We start from the raw sequence: 18173 nt of genomic DNA, 5'->3' as shown, positions 1-18173 counted from the left end.
TATCCTGCATACAGCACGGAAGGCAGAGGGAATGTAGTGTTAAGACTCACCGTTCCGCACTTTCTGCCGAATTCTTTAGGCATTGCGTGTTTAGTGGTAGAGCTCAACACCGATTTTTGCCTCGACACCAGAGCGAAGAAATGGAAATATTCTCTGGCTACCCGTCTGTACCTATGCGGGATACAGTGTAAAGCTGATTTTTTTTTTATTAAATATATGTTAATTTTATTGTAAAGAATATTTATAATTTGATTAATTTTGAAAACATTACATTGGTACAACTTGTCTGTCGTTCGAGTTTCCCGAAGGAAATATAAACAGTATTTACTTGTTTTTATAAACTAAATCAAGAAGTAGTAAATTAAAAATGTAAGTCCACAGTTGGTCGTTTCGGCCGTACCTACCTCACAACTTAAATAAACGTTACAACTGCCCCCAGTAGGTTATCCTTTATGGGTGTCTCGGAAACTTAATTTTCTCTATCAATCCAAGGACAATCGCAATCTTTATAGGTTCGATCCCTAATCGGGGGAATAGACTATTTAATTACCCCTACAGTAACAAATAAATGTTCGATCGGTTCGGGACACCGGACTTGACGACAAATTCAATATTTTCACAGCATCAACCAGATGCGCTTTTCATTACAAGAAAATTTTCTAAAGTATCTTTTTTTACGTTAAAGATTATTAATTAGTAGTTTACAGTCTCCGTTTTAACCTTTGTAGTGTATACTTAAAATAGTTATTCTATTAATAATTATAGTATTTACTGTGCTTAGGGTTAATTTAGAAGAAATTACCTATTGTGATGCCGGATTTGGAATATAATAACTATATTTAAAAAAAAGCGCGAGTCCGACTCGCCTACCGAAGATTCTGTACAAAAATTGTAGATCTCGAGTTTTTTCTGATATTCAAGATTAGCTTAGTCAGAGCCCTTTCATCTGATACTTTACTTGAACTAACGGCTTTAATGCTTTCAGAAAACCATGGGACCGTAGATTTGAGTATGTGGTTTTGAATTTCAACTCGATATCTTCAAGCGTTCCTGAGATAAAGGCTATTGACAGACAGACATATGGATGGACAATAAAGTGATCTTATAAGGGTTCCTTTTTCCTTAAAAGGTACGATGAAACCCTAAGAATGTAGATATATACAAATGTATTCAAAATCTTTTTTTTTTCTTTCGTTTATTATTTGAGTAAGCATAATAACTGATATTTTATCAATAAAAAAGATATAGGTATACGAAGCCATTATATCTATATCATTTGTAAAGTTCGACATGTTCACACTGTTTATTTATTATTCACCTTCACCTGCAACAGCAGTCTCTAGCAGTGAACCAAAATGAAGTGTTTTATATCGCCCACAATACTCTGTTACCCTTCGCCTTACACCTACATGTAGTGCACTGGCTATTCGCCTGAATGAGCACCCAGTGAATCGGAGAAGCCGCCAGAACCTACCGTTGAGAGTTGAGACTGGTTCGTGATATATATATTACCAGTTACGATTTAACTTTATGAATGGCGGAAGACGGTGCAATTACATTATATGTGCACTCTGCATTCGGGTGCTGGTGCTACTGGGCAGGAATCGATTAATCTTAACACAATAAACCTTCGCCCAAGTTCTTACTTATATTATGTTCGTATTCATTAACATACAATTTCAAAAATTAGTTAGTCTTTATATGAATCTCAAGAAACAAATACACTTATATTTTATTTAATTTATGCTCGTGCTAGTGCTAAATTTAAAATTTCCAGCATAATTTACATTTTTAATTTACTCGTCTAGTTATTATTGCGTTACTGTATTACTATGAGAGATTAAAAAAAATAAAACGAATTAATGATATATCATTAAATTAATTTATTACAATTTATAAAATAATACTCGTGAATATAAAGTACTTAGTTAACATTTACTTTCTTTCGCATCTCTGAGAATATTGCGAGACTGTAAAGCTGCAATGGCAAGAGTCCGGTCCTGTCTTTCCTCGTTTAATTGGAACTGCAAATTTTTTACATCTAGTTTTAAAGTCTTTATTTCATTCTGCAACCTCATGACTATAGTCCATAAGCTCGGGGAGCCGTGATTGGATGTGGAGTGAATAGGTAGAGATGGCGATCTCACCAATGCTTCCATCGGCGAATCATCGTCGCACTCTGAAAATAAAATCGTGTTGAAAACGAAACAACATTTTAAGAGTTTAATAGTTTTTTGAATGAAATTACCAACCTTGTTGAAAAGTAAAACTTTTGGACGAGTGAGGTGTATAATGTTTAAAGTAGTCTGCAGAAAGTGTTTGTCGTGATGGTTAGTAGGTAGATATCGACGTGCTGTCATGTGTGAGTGGGTATATAAAAACTATTTACAATTCAGTAATGTTTATTTTAAATACATACATTATACAATATATTTCGTTAGAAAAATAAATATACGCAGCATTTTAACACACGTAATATTTAATATATTAATACTTATGTCACTATTTAAATTACTTAACTATAATAAAATAATTCCTCCTCCTTTTTTACGTTTGACTAAAATAAAAAGGCAATAGCCTACTCATATTTTTAATTGCGTATATTAAATAAAATGTGTTTTAATAACATACTTTGAAAGAGTATTCTTTTTGATATTTTTGCCGAATTAATTTAAAAACAAATTGTGACTAGACAAGAAATTTATAAATGTTGTTAGGAATTGTATTAACAAACAAAATAACATATTATAATATGACGTATCTACCGTTATATAATTACTTAAATAAATGTTAAACTCAAGACATTTTCATAAGCACCTTAATTTTACCAATTGGCATTAGAGCTAGCCAAGAATTTAGAATGGTTCTAAGGTTATTCAAATATTTTAGACAAAAAAAACTGTATTACATACGAGACGTACGTACGTATAAACTTTCAGGATTTTTGCGCACAGCCTGAAGTTTGGTAGAAGAAAATGTAAATATAAATACAAAATATTAACCAGAGGTATAGAATATTCAATATTGATAATATTAAATATATACAAGGCCCTATTTGTGGTACCAACAAAGCCGCGTTAGTTTATGCTTGCTTGCAAGTTTTAACCACACTCGAACTTGAAGACCAAATATGTCAAGAGCGTTATGTTAAACAGTTCAACGTAAATTTTGTAGAGTAAGAAAAGTTTAAAAACGAACTTACTGTATTATTTACCTTACAACGAAAATATAATTGAATAAATTATTGACGCATATTTTGAAACTTTAAAGTAAAAAAAATGAATAGTTAATAAGCCTTTTAAAATATACAAAAATAATATTTACCCAAAGATCATTGACAGGAAAGTGGGGCATCACTTGCGTTAAGTATTTTATATTCGAAGATTTTTAAGTATAAATGCTGTGGCTTTGCTACGTACATTAAAAGAGCTCTAGATTTATGAAGACCGTTTCGACACAACGCATTAAATAAGTAACCGAGTGTAAACGCTTGAAGCACAGACGGCTGTTTTTAATTTTTGTATATAAAAAAAATGTTAGTAGTTCACAAGACAAATATATAACATGTGCCTAAAAACAATTAAAATAATATGCACAACTACAAAATATTAACAATATATAATCTCAATTAAGCAATCCCAGAAAAGGCAAAGCAACTCGCACATGTTACTTCATTTAGAGAAGCAAATGGAAATCTTGATATCGAATATGGAAAACTAAGTTTTCTATATGGGACAAGTTATACAGTCTATATGAAAATAGCGTTCATTCAGTTTATGCTGGGTTTATATTTAATGAACCAACACTCAGTCTCAAAAAATATCATCAGGTGTCTTTGCCAAATGGTCTAAATGATATAATATAGGTGCGTCTTTTAACGCTATTTGCATATTAATTGACGGATTTTTAAGAAAAATATTACATAAGACCAAATAAAAGAAAGATTATAAATATGTACGAGAATATGGCAGAAGCTACTTATGCTAATTTTAATATATCCGAAACGTTTTTAATTTTAAAGAAGCAAAGATAAATCTATACAGTTTATTTATGTTTAAATATGGATTTAGGTATAAAGTGCTCCAGTTTTAGTGCACTATATTATTAAATATTTAACGTATGCAAGTAACTGTTCGCCGTCCGTTGTGATTACCTCGCGAGTCTACACAGTCAAATAACTGCCGCTCATTTCTATTAGTTCCAACTTTTGCTCCAACAATATAGGGGCTATAGTAAATTTTAATAATGCATAACAGTTTTGTGCCTGAACATAACAAAAGATATATAATTAACATAAACAAAATTATACGTAGCATTTGGTTTTTGTTAAATTTCGAGTAATGTTTTTTAATGCAATTCTTTATATCGTTTTATATATTTTGTTTTAAAATATAGTTTAAATTGGAAGCCAAAGCCATAATAAGCTACAATTTGAATGGTTTTGTCCGCAAGATCCAAAATATTTTAGTCAATCTTCAGCCAGACAATCGAGAAAGATATATTGTTGAAATGAGACCGGTCCAATCAAGAGCGGAGCGTCAAATTCAATGGAAGACTACTTTTGTACATTCTCTGATTTCTTTGCAGCGAGCGCTGACTTGAATGCACAATATTGTAAAAGTTAGTTACATGGGCGGGCTTCTTAACTAATTTAAGGGAACATTTTTTTAATGGATTTTATAAAGTGAATTCTTAACAAGGAGTTGGCACATCGCTGTCATAGTATCTAATAAACGGATACGGATTCTTCCGCATACCAGCGTGTAGTATCACTGAGTAGTATCTACCATACTACTCAGTGTCAAGACCCTCCACTCTTTCAAAAAAATCGAAACACTCTCTCATCAGAATTCTGTCTTTCGATCCGAATAAATGAAAATAAGCTAAACGCATTCTGTCGTAAATCGGGCAAAATTTAAAATCTTTATCTGAACTCAAGTAAATTTCACAGTAAATTTTGACAAAGCTATCAACTTTTAAAAATAAAATATTGTTTTTGAAATGTAATCACACAGCATTCAACCGCATTCGTGGCATTACCTACTTCAAATCGGTGGCTTTAAACGAAAACGTCAATCAATATTCACGGTTGCTGACAGTCTGTAGGTACATATATTCTTCATATAAGTTCTACAAACGTTACGTTATTTTATATTCTACTAGCGGCCCGCTCGCGGCTTCGCCTGCGTAAACTACGTTATTATTAATTTCTGTCTCTATGAGTACCTACGTCCTATAAGTGACGTCCATGCAAAATTTGAGACTCCTAGCATTTGTAGTAACGAAGTTTCATACAAACTTTCAACCCCAAAAACTGAATTAATACACCTTAGAAGTCGAATATTACAAATTCCCGTCTTAGCGAGCATCTACGTCCTATAAATAACTCCTATGCAAAATTTCCGATTCCTAGCACATGTAGTTTCTGAGATTTCGTGATGAGTGAGTGACCTTTCGATTTTATATATATAGATAGTACCAACTTTCTCATCTTTTTCAGAGTTTGGTTCCACCATCGAACTTAATACATCTCTCTCTCTCTTAGTATAATGTTGAAAACTGAGTGATATATTATTAACTTGTCCATATTTCAAAACGTAGACAGTAAAAATAATAAAGAGAGTAAATATTATGTTTGAATTTCTTTTACTACTCTTTTATTAGGATGACACCTTATATTTAAAAAAGTCCAAATGTAATTAGGAAAGATGGATATACACGGAACATACTAATTTTTAGCAACATATACTTTTGCTCAATTTAATTAATTAATAACATTGATAACATAAGACCTTTCCTATCGAGCTTAATCAAAATATTTATATCAAAGTCTTTCATACCTCTCATCGAGACGGTTAGGTAAAAATGATGAAACACAAAAACATAATTACTCACATTCCATTAAGTATCCTCAAACGTAAGGTTACATAGGGTCATCGCACACTGACCAGTAAAATGTTTAAACAATATCCATCGATAAATAATTAAAATACGGAATAAAAAACGGAGTGTCTTGACACTATGTTCCCTCTAGTGTGGGGGAACATAGCCACTTCTAAAAAGGAGTAGAACAGAGCGAGCAAGAGTTAATTCTCTGTAGCATATTATGTTCCGGTACGCTCCACAGGCTACAGAATACAATACACATGTGAAGCTATACATAGGTTTGCTTTGTAAGGTCGCCTAGTTTTAGCTGATTGTGAGTGAAAGAATATTTTCGAATGTATTTTTACCTAGTGTGCACCGACTTTAAAACAATTATTAACTGTAAATATTTTTAGAATATTGTACAATAACGATTATGTTGGGATTTTGTAACTCCCAATGTATATTTATTATAATGTTGCCTATAAACTGTATAACATCTCTTTTACTTAATTAATAAACCATCAAAGTTGTCTGCACTTTGTTCTCTGAACTTTGAAAGATCTCATATAACGATGTAGCTCAAGTTAAAGTATTGTAATACATATAAAGTAAATAAATCAGCTTCACGCTGTATCTCGCACACAGGAGGGTAGGCAGAGGGAACCTAATGTTAAGACACTCCGACCTAAACTTTCCGCCGAATTCAGGAGGCATTGCGTGTTGAGTGGCGGAACTCAACACCGCGATTTTATTATTTTTTTGTTATAAATGTGATAAGATAACTTTAAGTGTTTCTTACACAAAGATAAAATAAAACCTATTCTTGGCTAGCTCAACAAATTCACAGAAAAAATAATACAATAATATTCTACTTAACATCGTTTTCTATTATTATAAAACTGGATAATTTCTTCTCGTTATACAGATACACAACAATAAGTAAATAATAAAAGGTTAGATACATACATAACGTTTTTAAAACATGTAAGTTCATACATACATTTATATAACAGCGTCTTATACTTATAATATTAAGTGGCACTTATTGAGGAAGTATATAAAATATATTTTAATAAACAGCATGCATATTTATTTATATATACAATAATATAATGCACCATCTTTAAATCTATTAAAAAGCGATAATTTAAATAATATTTTTTTATAATACTGCACACATGCACTACATACACATTATATGTATACAAGAAACAATGTACCTTTATCACGGTTAAACAGTTAACAAGGCATACTAAAAGCCCAATTTCAACGGCACTAAATCAGCATTAGAGTCATGCGTCCCAACGCCACCTTACCTTATTTCAATTTTTACGGAAGTCAACTTGACATTTTGTACACCATTACTGTTGTTTACAGATTAAAAAATATATAAATGGAAAACGTAAACCATCGTGGGCAATCACGCACACCAAATAATGATTTGATAATATCATTGAACATTTAGAGGAGCGGGTAAAATGTTATTATGAGCGTTAAGCTTGTGGAGAAAGTAGGCAAATCAGACATCGACAGTGTGGTCATGGGCCATGACTAGCCTCTTATAGATAAACATCACTCACGTCTTCTTATGGATAAAAATTACGATAAATTCAAGGTAAATAAATAAATGTAAAAATAAAACGAAACTAGTCATGGCTATAGCTAGGCAGCTGCTGTTAGGAAATTTAGTGTCAGTCAAAATGGTGTGATTTAGTGAGCTGTTTGATAAACGTGCCACAGCACCACGTGGAGGAGCGCGCGGAGCGAGACGCGGGCGCGGGCGCGGGCGCCGGTGTCACGACGGCGCGCAGTGGTGTCAATAAGCTGGGGTGTGATCCGCTACGTCTCTCATTGCCACTCAGGATATTGACTCTCCGTCGATCCGAACAGTCCCACAAGTTCGGGTTGGAACGGTTCAGTTGAAACTTTCGCTCAGAAAGTAGTTTTCTACTTTCAGGACAGTACAAGTACGCGTCCGCCGCCGAAGAACTTTTGTTTCGCTTCACTTTGGTGGTCTTGCGCGAGAGCTCCGGTGTTTCGCTCCTTTGACTTAGTTTTGTGTAGTTAAAGTGAGGTATGTTAGTAGCGGGTGCGTGATATTGTACTTTACCGAGAGAATAGTGGCCGCAGTCCACTGCAGGTGCGATAAAAAGGCAGCCGCATGTAACAAAATAGAAACATTCAGACCACCGTTGTAGCGGAGCCGAGGAGGTATTAGTTGACCATAAATAAGATCGTAAAGTTAGTTGTTTGTGCTAACTTAACGGTGGAAAATAAGAGTATTAGTAGAATATTTTATGAACAAAGATCCTGTTATAGTGGTTGATATACTGACTATTTTTAAGAATAAAAACATGTTTAACTAAATTCTGCACGCAATACTCTATATACGAAAGATAAGTATAATATTAATAATATTTAGGCTGATAACCTCACATAACAACAATGACTAGCTACTTTGTACTAAGATATAAATTAAATAATCGTACTTTATGGTAATTATACGAACATATATCAAAAGAGAGCTACCAACAAATAGTGAGTATATAATGCTAATAGGATATACCAAGCATGCTACAACATGCACTTACACCACGTAGCTTCCACATATGTCTACACTTATGCAATATATTATTATACGAGTATGTATGAATATTATAATGAACATCGATTATAACAACATTTATAGTAGCAAGCGCTATTGAAGTGGTTAGTCATATATGTGTACGAACGTAGAACATATCTTTTATTCTAACAACCAACTGATTATACGATTCCTTGTTTTTGCGTGTCTCCTCCTTGTCGACTCGAATATCTCCAGTGGTATATTGGGTACTGTATAATAATTAAAGCTATGTTAGTAGTATAACCTTGGGGCATTTACACAACTACTGCACATTCCAACTACATAATGCAGATTTATATTTATTTGTATAATAATATGATAATAGATAATTAATTGTTTTATAACAGAGCTGATAAAGATTTGAATAATTTAATTTATTGTTGATCTAAAAGTAAAATAAAATGTATTTATTTATTATCGTGTTAGCTTTGGCACAGCACAAGGTACTGTTTGTTTGTTATTATGCTTTTAAAAGATATGGTCATGCGAAATTAAATTTGGTTCTATTTCAAGTTTATAATCTAATATCATTTAAACTCATAATTTTGATGACTCTTGCGTATTATTATTAGAAAATTACATTCTTTTAAGACTTTGAGTTTTTAGCTGATTTGAAACTAAAAAAAATAGTTTAACTCAATTCTCTAATCATAAAATCTAAAAATAACAATATTATCAAAAGCAATCTCAAATATACTAGTGTATGTTAAATTTGTTACGATTTATGATCAACATATTATGTTAAACCAACTTCAATATTTTTGGGCAATTGCGAAGGGATGACGCGGGCACAATGGTTTGGAACGTGTAAGTTACACCAGTGTATATTGCGCACGGTGCTTATAATTTCCGAGAAAAAAATGGTTAAAGTGAAAAAAATAGAATGGTGTATTTGTGCAAATACACTTTTTATATATATTTTTTAAGCTTTACTTTTGAAATGTAAAATGTCTATTATACCATTATGAAATATGAAAAGATCTATAAATTTAAAAAAAGATTCGAGATCTTCGATTATCTCGAGGTTTGAGATTAGTTTTCGTTTAATGTTTAAATTAACGTTATAGGTACATAATTTAGACAATATTTAAAGTAATATGAAAATATGAAAAGTTATTAATTTAATAATCTCTGGTATGATTGAAAAAATACGATTTTGTCATTAATCATTACAACACCATGGATGGCAAAATTTTTAAAATAAGCAATTTTTTTATTTAACTTTTTCTATTTAATTCGATTTGATTATTAAGAAACGCGTGCTATAGTGTCGTATAAAATTGTATTATTTTTCAATTCCGGGTTATTCAAATATGACATTAAGATTTTTCCATGGAATTTCACGTAACACACGACTGCATACGTATTGGTACATACACAATAAACATACATAAAACTTCACATATGATTTCATAGCATAAAAACAACATAAAACGAACACACATTGAGGCATATCAAGATAATATGTTACATTATTTTTAATAGATATAACCTACATACGTGTCTATAAATTATATTGAAATATTTTTTATTATATAATTTAGCCAATACCTACAATTTATAAATATAAAATCTTTTGTAATTAAGTGTAGCAGTAATTTGTTAGTAGTTCCGCTCAAATTAACTCTTAGACACTTACCGGAGCTCACGGCATTTCTACAGCGGGCCGAAGTGCAATAGGCTTCGATGACTTTCAGTATGAGTGCGTCTTCTTCGTACGAGTTTGATTTTCGTTGGTGCGGTGCGTAAGGGTGCGTGGGGCCGATGTTCTCGTCGGAACCCACGGTGAAGGACTGGGGGCGGAGGGGCGGCGCCGGTCGCAAGCATGTTATACTCCAACCTACATAATATAATAAAACAAATTAAATATCTGATGATCTGATCTATCAAAATACTATAATAAAAACTGATAAAGACTATATACTATATTTGGTAAATTTTTACAGAAAATATAGAAATCTTGTATAAATTAAAAATATATAGATATTATTTGGACTGCCAATACAGTGTTTTTGTTTCATCAAACAGTTCAGCCTTCAAACCAGGTCAAATATTTTAAAATATATTAAAAATTCATTCAATTGTTTTAAAATACATATTGGACTTGTAGAACAAAGTATTTTCCGTTTTCCATATTTTTCACGGAAAGAAAATTAGCGATTCATTACACGAGTTCGAGTTTCCGCTTATTTACGAATTAATACTAGTTTAGAGAGGGGATCCATGTGTGCCACACTTGCGACCACCCCAACAAACTGTCAAATTAACTATATCCCTGCATAATATTTATATATTCCATGGAGTATTAACCCATTATAGTGGTCATTATTTACAGCTGCAGAACATCAAACAATTTTTATTATATTATCTGAGTTCCAATTGGCCAGTACATAATAAAAATAATTATATTCCCAATTAAATTAATTTACGTCTTTTACCTAAGAGACAAACATTCCAATTTCCAGAAGTTTATGAATCATAGACATTTATTCGATTTATTTTGAGAGCTTGAACCAAACATCTGGCAAATACCTTGAACTGTCGCTTTTGCATCTATTTATAGACGGTGAGGCAACACATTAAATAAAATCGAATAATAAAGATTAAAATTACCTTTATTACTAAAAGATGAATCGGTCGTGTCGATGAAATCAACAGACGAGAATTTCTTTCCGATCGGGATTTTGGAAGACTTTGCGGGCGATTGATCAAGTGAGTCACACGAGTTTAAAAGCCAACGCGCCGATTGATTCTTTTGTTTGTTTTTGTGTGATTGCTGGGTGTGCTGAGTGTAGCTTTGATGGTTGTTGAATGAATGGGATCGTTTGTGATTACTGAGACCCGATGAAAGTTCGCTATTACTGTCGCTCATGGCCATCTGAAAATATTCAATCCCTTTACCATATTTTCAACATTTGTACACAATAAATATATTATATAAAGCAGTTTAGAAATAAAAATCGTACACCGGAAATAAATAATTGCTGCAATTTGTTTTGTTGTTAAATGTTTTCACACTTTGCCTTTTCATTCTACTCACTGAGGCGGAATCAAATTGGAACAACTAAAAGCCTACGTATTGCGGGCATTTTAGCCTTCCCATACAGTTGGGAGCTTTGATTTCGATGTATCAGCTTACATAACGTACATGGGGAAAAAAGCCTTTCCATGCACAACAATTTCTTAATTTGTTAGTGTGATATCTACTTGCGGTGATTGTTTTTCTGTTAGTAATATGAATAAACACAGGCAAGGATGATCAAGTAAAGCACTGTATTGGGGTAACTCTAATGACAATATTAATATAGTGGTTATAAACTTCAAGGCAATCTTCAAACCAGTGATACACAAACAGTTTTCTTTACAAAAAAATTATCCTTGCCTGAGTCGGTGACCACGGTAATGGGCAATTTTGCTTTCATCCACCAATGGGCATACAAGTCAGAACGGTAGACTACGAAACCCGTCTGAGCCTCCGTTAAGCCCTTTTGTAATTTGCCCATATCCTCGCTTCGTGACCGTATATTCTGGGCCAGGATAGATTTGCTGTCCCTTTGCTTATGTTCCTTATTATAAATATCACAGTTGCGACTTAAATCTTTCCGAGATGGTCTATTATTGTCTTCAGGTTTTTCCCTGTATATACGCATATGATAATGAAGACTGGGCTTCGTTCGCTCGGTAATATTCAGCGTACTCCACTGACAGGGCAGCGGTTGACGGACGTTTTTCGGAATCTCTATATGAGTACTAGGTTTGCGATAGATGCGCGGAGGTACTTCTGGTTTTAGTTTTATCTCTGGGACGTATCGGTCGATATTTCGACGAATTGAAGTACGTTTTATTTGCACCGAGGGGACTGGGGGGCTAGCAGCAAACGTGGACGTAACATTTGTATTTGACAAATCTTTGACATCAAAACTTGTCTCCGATGTGACGCTTGTGACGCTAGAAGTTCTAGCTGTTGAGCCAAACGGCGACGTACACCTGCATTGTTCTTCAAATCGCGCTGCTTCGATTTCAGACAAGGTCAATTTTCGATGTTCGAAAGTGTTTTGGGATAAATTATTAAGAGAGTCCTTCATATTATCGTCAGATGTTTTATCATGACTATCGGAATCGTTTCCGTGCATATTTAAGTCAGGCGATGCCAAGTTGCAGCTTCCAGCAACTCCAGAATCCGACGATCTGGGACTAGGACAAAGAGATCTATTGCAACATTCACATTTTCGACGTACTTTCGACGTTTCAGATTGAGAACTCATCCTTTCTAAATGTGCATTACTATTATTTTTATTGTCTGGTTCCACCATCGATTTAGACATCGATCTACGTATCCTCTTATCTGAATTTAGCGAATGTTTACGAAAAGGCACATTCGCGTTTAAATTTACGTTTAAAATCTTTAGATCTTCTTCCTCGTTACGAAACATGGGAGGCGGTTCAATTATTATGGAGTCAATACGAAAATCTCGACAATATTTTGGAGATGGGGGGTCGAGAACTTGCAACAAGTCTGAGATATTATTATTATATTCATCTTCACGAGAGTAATGTTCTTCAGTGGATTTCCATAATTTTGGAATAGTATCATTACGTGTACTATAATTTGGGAAACTTCTCCTTGTAGTTATAAAATTCGTATCCTCAGAAACCAATTGATTTATTTGCATATTTTGATCCATATTCACTAAGTCTTCGCAGCCCTTGTAATTTCTTACTTCGAAACTGGAATTCTCGGCACTATCGGAATGTTGAATATATGGACGTACATTTAAGTGAGTGTTTCGTGACGACCGTTGCAAATTGTAATCTAACATGTTTTCTTTGTCACTGTCTGACGGTATGGATGCAAACAAATGTTTCGTACAGTCACCCTTAATAGTATTAGACGGAACGTCAAATTGCATGTCGGTAGATGTATCGAAATACCGAACATAACCAAAGTTGCTTCCCCAACTGCTACAAGATGATGAAATTGTTCTCGGGCCAATACTATCTATGGCATTTTGTCTTGCAATTTTAGAAGAGCTAGCTTCAGCATCTGTGCCACTCGAATTTGAATAGCTTTCAGTTGTTTCTACCTCCCGGTCACTATCTGACCCTTCACTATCAGAACAATCTGTTTCGGTCGCAATTGTACCGTCATCTTCGACCTTTAGTTTAACAAGGTTTTTATGCCTCCGCCTAACGGGTAATCCAGTTAACTCTAACGCTTTAGCCCAAGTTTTTTCGTGTAAAAGTTTACGTAACATTTGTCTTGTAATAACTTTTTTTTTGACGAGCCTCGCAAAATATTTCGTTAGAGAATAATACGGCGAGGCGGACGGATAACTAGGCGGTGGTAGTGTCACATGATATAGACTTCGACGACTAGAATTGATACTAGATAGAGCGCCTTCTGAAGGAGATCGGGTCAACTAGATAACAAATAAATTCCATGAAATATCTAAATTTCTATGACAAAAAAACCGCACTCATAATATTTTTTTTCTATACATAATGAAAAAAAAAAATATGCTAAATTAAAAAAAAAGTAAGCAAATAGTTAAAAATAATTTTAAAAAACAACAATAAGTAGGTACTTACATGTGGTAGAGATTGTGGCTGAGCAGCTTCATGTGCTGGACTGCCGTTGTTTGAATGTTTTTGCAACAGACTGACCCAATTATCGGCTTCAGCTTTAGTTTGACAAACAGCCACTATTGTATCTATCATTGGACCACTAATTTCAAATGCGTTTTTTCTGGTGTCTGTATCATCTAATTTACATACTGTAATACCAGTTAGTGGAAGACATCCCTAAAAATTGAAATCTATTTAGTGGTTGATTTATTATTTTCTATAAATAATTTGTTAGCTTAGAACTTCACATTTATAACAAATATTCAAAAATATATATTAAACTCAATTAATTAACATTTTTTTTATTAAAGTAATGGTATATTCAAGGTAAAAATCCGTCATTTTTTTCTTTATTGTTCTTTTTTATCTTAATATATTTTTTTATTATTATTTGCCATACATTAACGATATATGTATAATATTGATCAAAATCGCAAAAACTATAAGTACCCTGCCAACCCTGTAATATGCAAGGGATGAAGCTAAAAATATATATATATCTACATACCTCATAAACAAATGCGGAAACACGTTTGCTAACTGATAGTAAAAGTAAAGCAGAAGGAAACAATACAAGATATCTATCTTGATGGGATGGTCCTACGGCTACACTGCCCATATGCAGTACATCTCCTAGCGAGGTTAGCTCACCGCCCGGCCAACCCCTAACCTCCCCTGTCACCACTTGAAGTTCCAACTCCTTTTGTCTTCTCAAAGCTGCACAACCACTCTATAAATAATGTGTAATTTTAGCGACATTTACACAAATAACTGTTTCTCAAATAAGTAATATCAATGGTTGTCAGTTTGATTCCCATTAAGAGAAATGAATTAATTTCCTCACTGTGGTAAGAAGACAAAGCGCGGCAATTGAGCGCCTTGAGAACAGAGTGTCTTAGAACTAGGTTACTTCTGTCTACCATGCTTTCGCATAGTTGCATCAGCTGATTGCTGCCTCGCATAGAATTTATCAATGTAATAGAAATCAAAAGAATGATTTTTTTTGCTTCCACATTAAAAATGCTTTAATTTCTTGTAATTTATTAAGTATGGCGCAGTGGCATAGCATCTGACTGTAAATATAACTGTTGTGAATAATTATCCCCATACCCAGAGAAATAAAGTATTTTAATTTTTCTTGTAACAAGACAAAGAGTGGCGCAACTCAATTATTGGGCGCCAGGTGGGGAACAAAGTGTCTTTAAACCAGGTTCCCTCTGCTTACCCGGCCATATGCAGGTAGTAGCGTGAAACTTAAAAAGTCCTGGCCAGGAGACCAGTGTTGGCACAGGGCCACAAGTGTGCGATTATAAGCACGACAGGTTGTGAAGATTCCTACTCCTTTCCAATTTCCAAATGCAAATCTTTCCAATCCAATCCCTTCATTTCCTTGCTTTGGTAATGAAGAGAAGCACGGCATTAAGTTACGTTACTCAATATGCTATGCCAGAATTCGGCGGGAAATGGGGAATGGTGTATCTTAATACTAGGTTCGCATACGGTAGGTCTCTCTGCAAACCCTACAGGTTACAGGATGAAACTAAAAAAATTGTAATAAATACTCACAGCTATATCTTTGTATACAACAGAAGCTCTATGTGTGTCACCCCTATCAGGATGGGCCTCATGTACATGTCTTGCAAGTTCTTGCAACATGGCTGGATACTTTCCGAGTCGACGGAACGGTTTTGATAAACCAGCTGTCAAGACTAAAACTCCAGGACATACTGCACCAGCACTTTCCATCCATGTGTTAAGTTCTTCTCTACAAAAAATTATTATAAACTTGTAACTTTTTTATAAATATATTATAATAATTTTTAAATATGAAAGTAAAAATTGTGAAATTTTACAAAATAGAAGCAGAACAAAAAGTATATAAAAGAGTAGAGGTCACTTGAACAATGTGGGTTTGATTCAAATTAGGGGGATGTTACTATTATTTTCGATTCTTTGCTCTGATAAGAGAATAAATTGCAGCAGATAGGAGGTAAGAAAATATAATCATTAAGTACTTACTTATATTTATCAAGGATACACACAGCTTTTGGATGGCCTGCACAGTAAGATTGATGCACAGCCTTAATTTTAGGTGCCCATTGCAAAAATAAGCCACCAATTCTTTGATCTGGGCCTGTTTTCATTGCACATTCTTCTAATAAAGCAAGGAACTGCTCATGGACTTGCAATACTTCGTTAATATTACCAGTTAACTGCCGGAACTCATCTTTTGTCAACCTGAAAATATTATCTTATTAATAATCTAAAAAAGTAATGCTTTTTATTACACTATTAACAACTAGCAGGCCAGACAGATATTGATCTAATGTTTATCACATGATCTTTTATTGTTTAGCTGGTCTACTACAGTACACATCAACAGCACACATCAACATCACAGCCTACTGGTTCCAATTACATTTAAACCATCCAAGAACCTATGGACAGAGAGGAGTATGATGAGAAATATATTTACAAAAGAGTTATTAATGTATATATAACTCAAGAATCTTGTAGAAAATGGGGAACAGTGTTTTAACATTAGGTTCCCTCTGCTTGCCGTGAGGAGGATACAGTATTAAGTTATATATGTATATATAAGATATTTAGTTTATTTTTGATACAATCATAGTTTCTTAACTTACATATCACTTTTCTCTAAAGGATGCAAGAAATTGCTTACAAGACCTTGCATTTCAGCAACATGAGCCTTTTCAGAGTCAATTATATCCTTCAAAACTACATTTCTAAATGCTTGTATTTCTGAAGCTGCTCTTATTGGAGATGTTGTTAAAGAACCTGATGTATCTGAAAGTAACACTTGTTTGAATATTTGTTTCTTGTCTTATAAAATATTTTACAGACATCATAGTTTAACATACTGAACCGAATGTAACCTTATATATTATTATTGCTTATTAAGCTTTGTGAACTAAATATGTTCATTCATGGATTTTTAATACAATAATGAATATTATATTAATTTATCTAATCATCTGATCTTTAATTAAGTCCAGACAATCTAGCAAAATGTAGATACATATTTTATTATAATTCAATTCACAATTATCTTATTCTTCAAATGTACAGAAATATAATGCTTTTATAAGCATTCAGAGCACTTATAATATTATTATACTCAAAATATTTTATTTTCAATTTACCTTTATAATCAGTAACATAATTACTCGGGAACCATCCTGTTGTTTCACCTAATGTACCCTCCCACCATCCACCTTCCTCTTTTTGAGTGACAGTGATAATGTCACCTTTCTTGAAGCAAAGCTCATCATTATTTTTTCCTTTAAAAGAATATATCGCCTTTACCAGACAATTTTCAGTAGACATCCTGATAGAAATTTGCTACCATGGTTCCTAGAATAACCCAAGGTATTAAAACGATAAGTGAGGTCGTTAAAAATATTCGTTCAGTAAATTGTTTTAAAACGCCCACACTCTAAATGTATGAATAAATGTTCCTTTTATAGCAATACTAAAGAATAACACAGCCCAAATAACACAGTATTAGTAACTATATTTAATTGATATGCAGTCACGGTGTTAAGACTAAAAAAGCAAACGAAAAAGATTAGTCAGAAAAAAGACAATACGACTAAGAGTAGGTCCCGATACTTTTGTACCCTTGTATACTTAAAATATAATTGTAAAACAAAATAAGTGTAAGCACAGTATATTGTAATAAAGAGTAAAGTAAGATTTTGCGTACAAAAAATATATAATTATATCCGCTTCACTCCACTCACGGTCTTCCAAAAATAAATATCACAGATTGACAATTTGACAATTTTCCCAGATAATAGATGAATTGTTGTCATTTTTTATAATGAAAAGTTTTGTATAAAAATGATTTAATAAAACATTTAATATATTATCTATGTTTTGATGCTATTATTGTTGAGTTATTTCATAGTTTACATTGATATTAATTTAAAAACTGCTTCTTGGCATTTCTGTAATATGTTTGAAAAATTTAATGTAGAGATACAACATACGGTATTACATGATGTACGGTACCGTAAGGTGCAAGTGTAGC

At 33.2% G+C, this 18173-nt stretch overlaps 1 protein-coding gene across 6 annotated transcripts; it reads right to left on the bottom strand.

Annotated features, from left to right (window-relative positions):
- Positions 1 to 1863: 1863 nt before the first annotated feature.
- RtGEF (Rho-type guanine nucleotide exchange factor) lies at positions 1864 to 18049 on the bottom strand. 6 transcript variants are annotated; one of them, XM_085185631.1, is made up of 10 exons: positions 17847 to 18006; positions 17284 to 17494; positions 16765 to 16927; positions 16139 to 16357; positions 15686 to 15884; positions 14628 to 14849; positions 14084 to 14296; positions 11108 to 11372; positions 10134 to 10334; positions 1864 to 2179 (listed from the first exon to the last, which is right to left on the bottom strand). In XM_085185631.1, exons 2-10 carry the CDS (start codon positions 17465 to 17467, stop codon positions 1929 to 1931), a joined length of 1917 nt encoding a protein of 638 aa, XP_085041757.1. In that variant the 5' UTR covers positions 17468 to 17494; positions 17847 to 18006; the 3' UTR covers positions 1864 to 1928. The 6 variants fall into 6 exon arrangements, with proteins under 6 accessions (XP_085041757.1, XP_085041764.1, XP_085041749.1 ...); XM_085185638.1 differs by lacking the exon at positions 1864 to 2179 and adding an exon at positions 6936 to 8703; XM_085185623.1 differs by lacking the exon at positions 1864 to 2179 and adding an exon at positions 6936 to 8002.
- Between the last annotated feature and the right edge of the window lie 124 nt (positions 18050 to 18173).

Source organism: Heliconius melpomene, chromosome 1, assembly GCF_056956725.1.
Source record: "Heliconius melpomene rosina isolate 202511_hmr_F chromosome 1, ASM5695672v1, whole genome shotgun sequence".
NCBI classification, from domain to species: domain Eukaryota; kingdom Metazoa; phylum Arthropoda; class Insecta; order Lepidoptera; family Nymphalidae; genus Heliconius; species Heliconius melpomene.
The sequence above is the reverse complement of the archived record's forward strand: the minus strand, read 5'-3'. Positions and strand labels throughout refer to the sequence as shown.

Bases quoted from the DNA above. Each gene is read 5' to 3' on its own strand.
- RtGEF (XM_085185596.1), bottom strand. From the start codon at position 17,467: ATGTCTACTGAAAATTGTCTGGTAAAGGCGATATATTCTTTTAAAGGA. The intron at 16,358-16,764 runs GTAAGTTAAGAA...TAATATTTTCAG, and splicing joins CCTTTAGAGAAAAGTGATAT to GTTGACAAAAGATGAGTTCC. The intron at 15,885-16,138 runs GTAAGTACTTAA...AATTTTTTGTAG, and splicing joins TGTATCCTTGATAAATATAA to AGAAGAACTTAACACATGGA.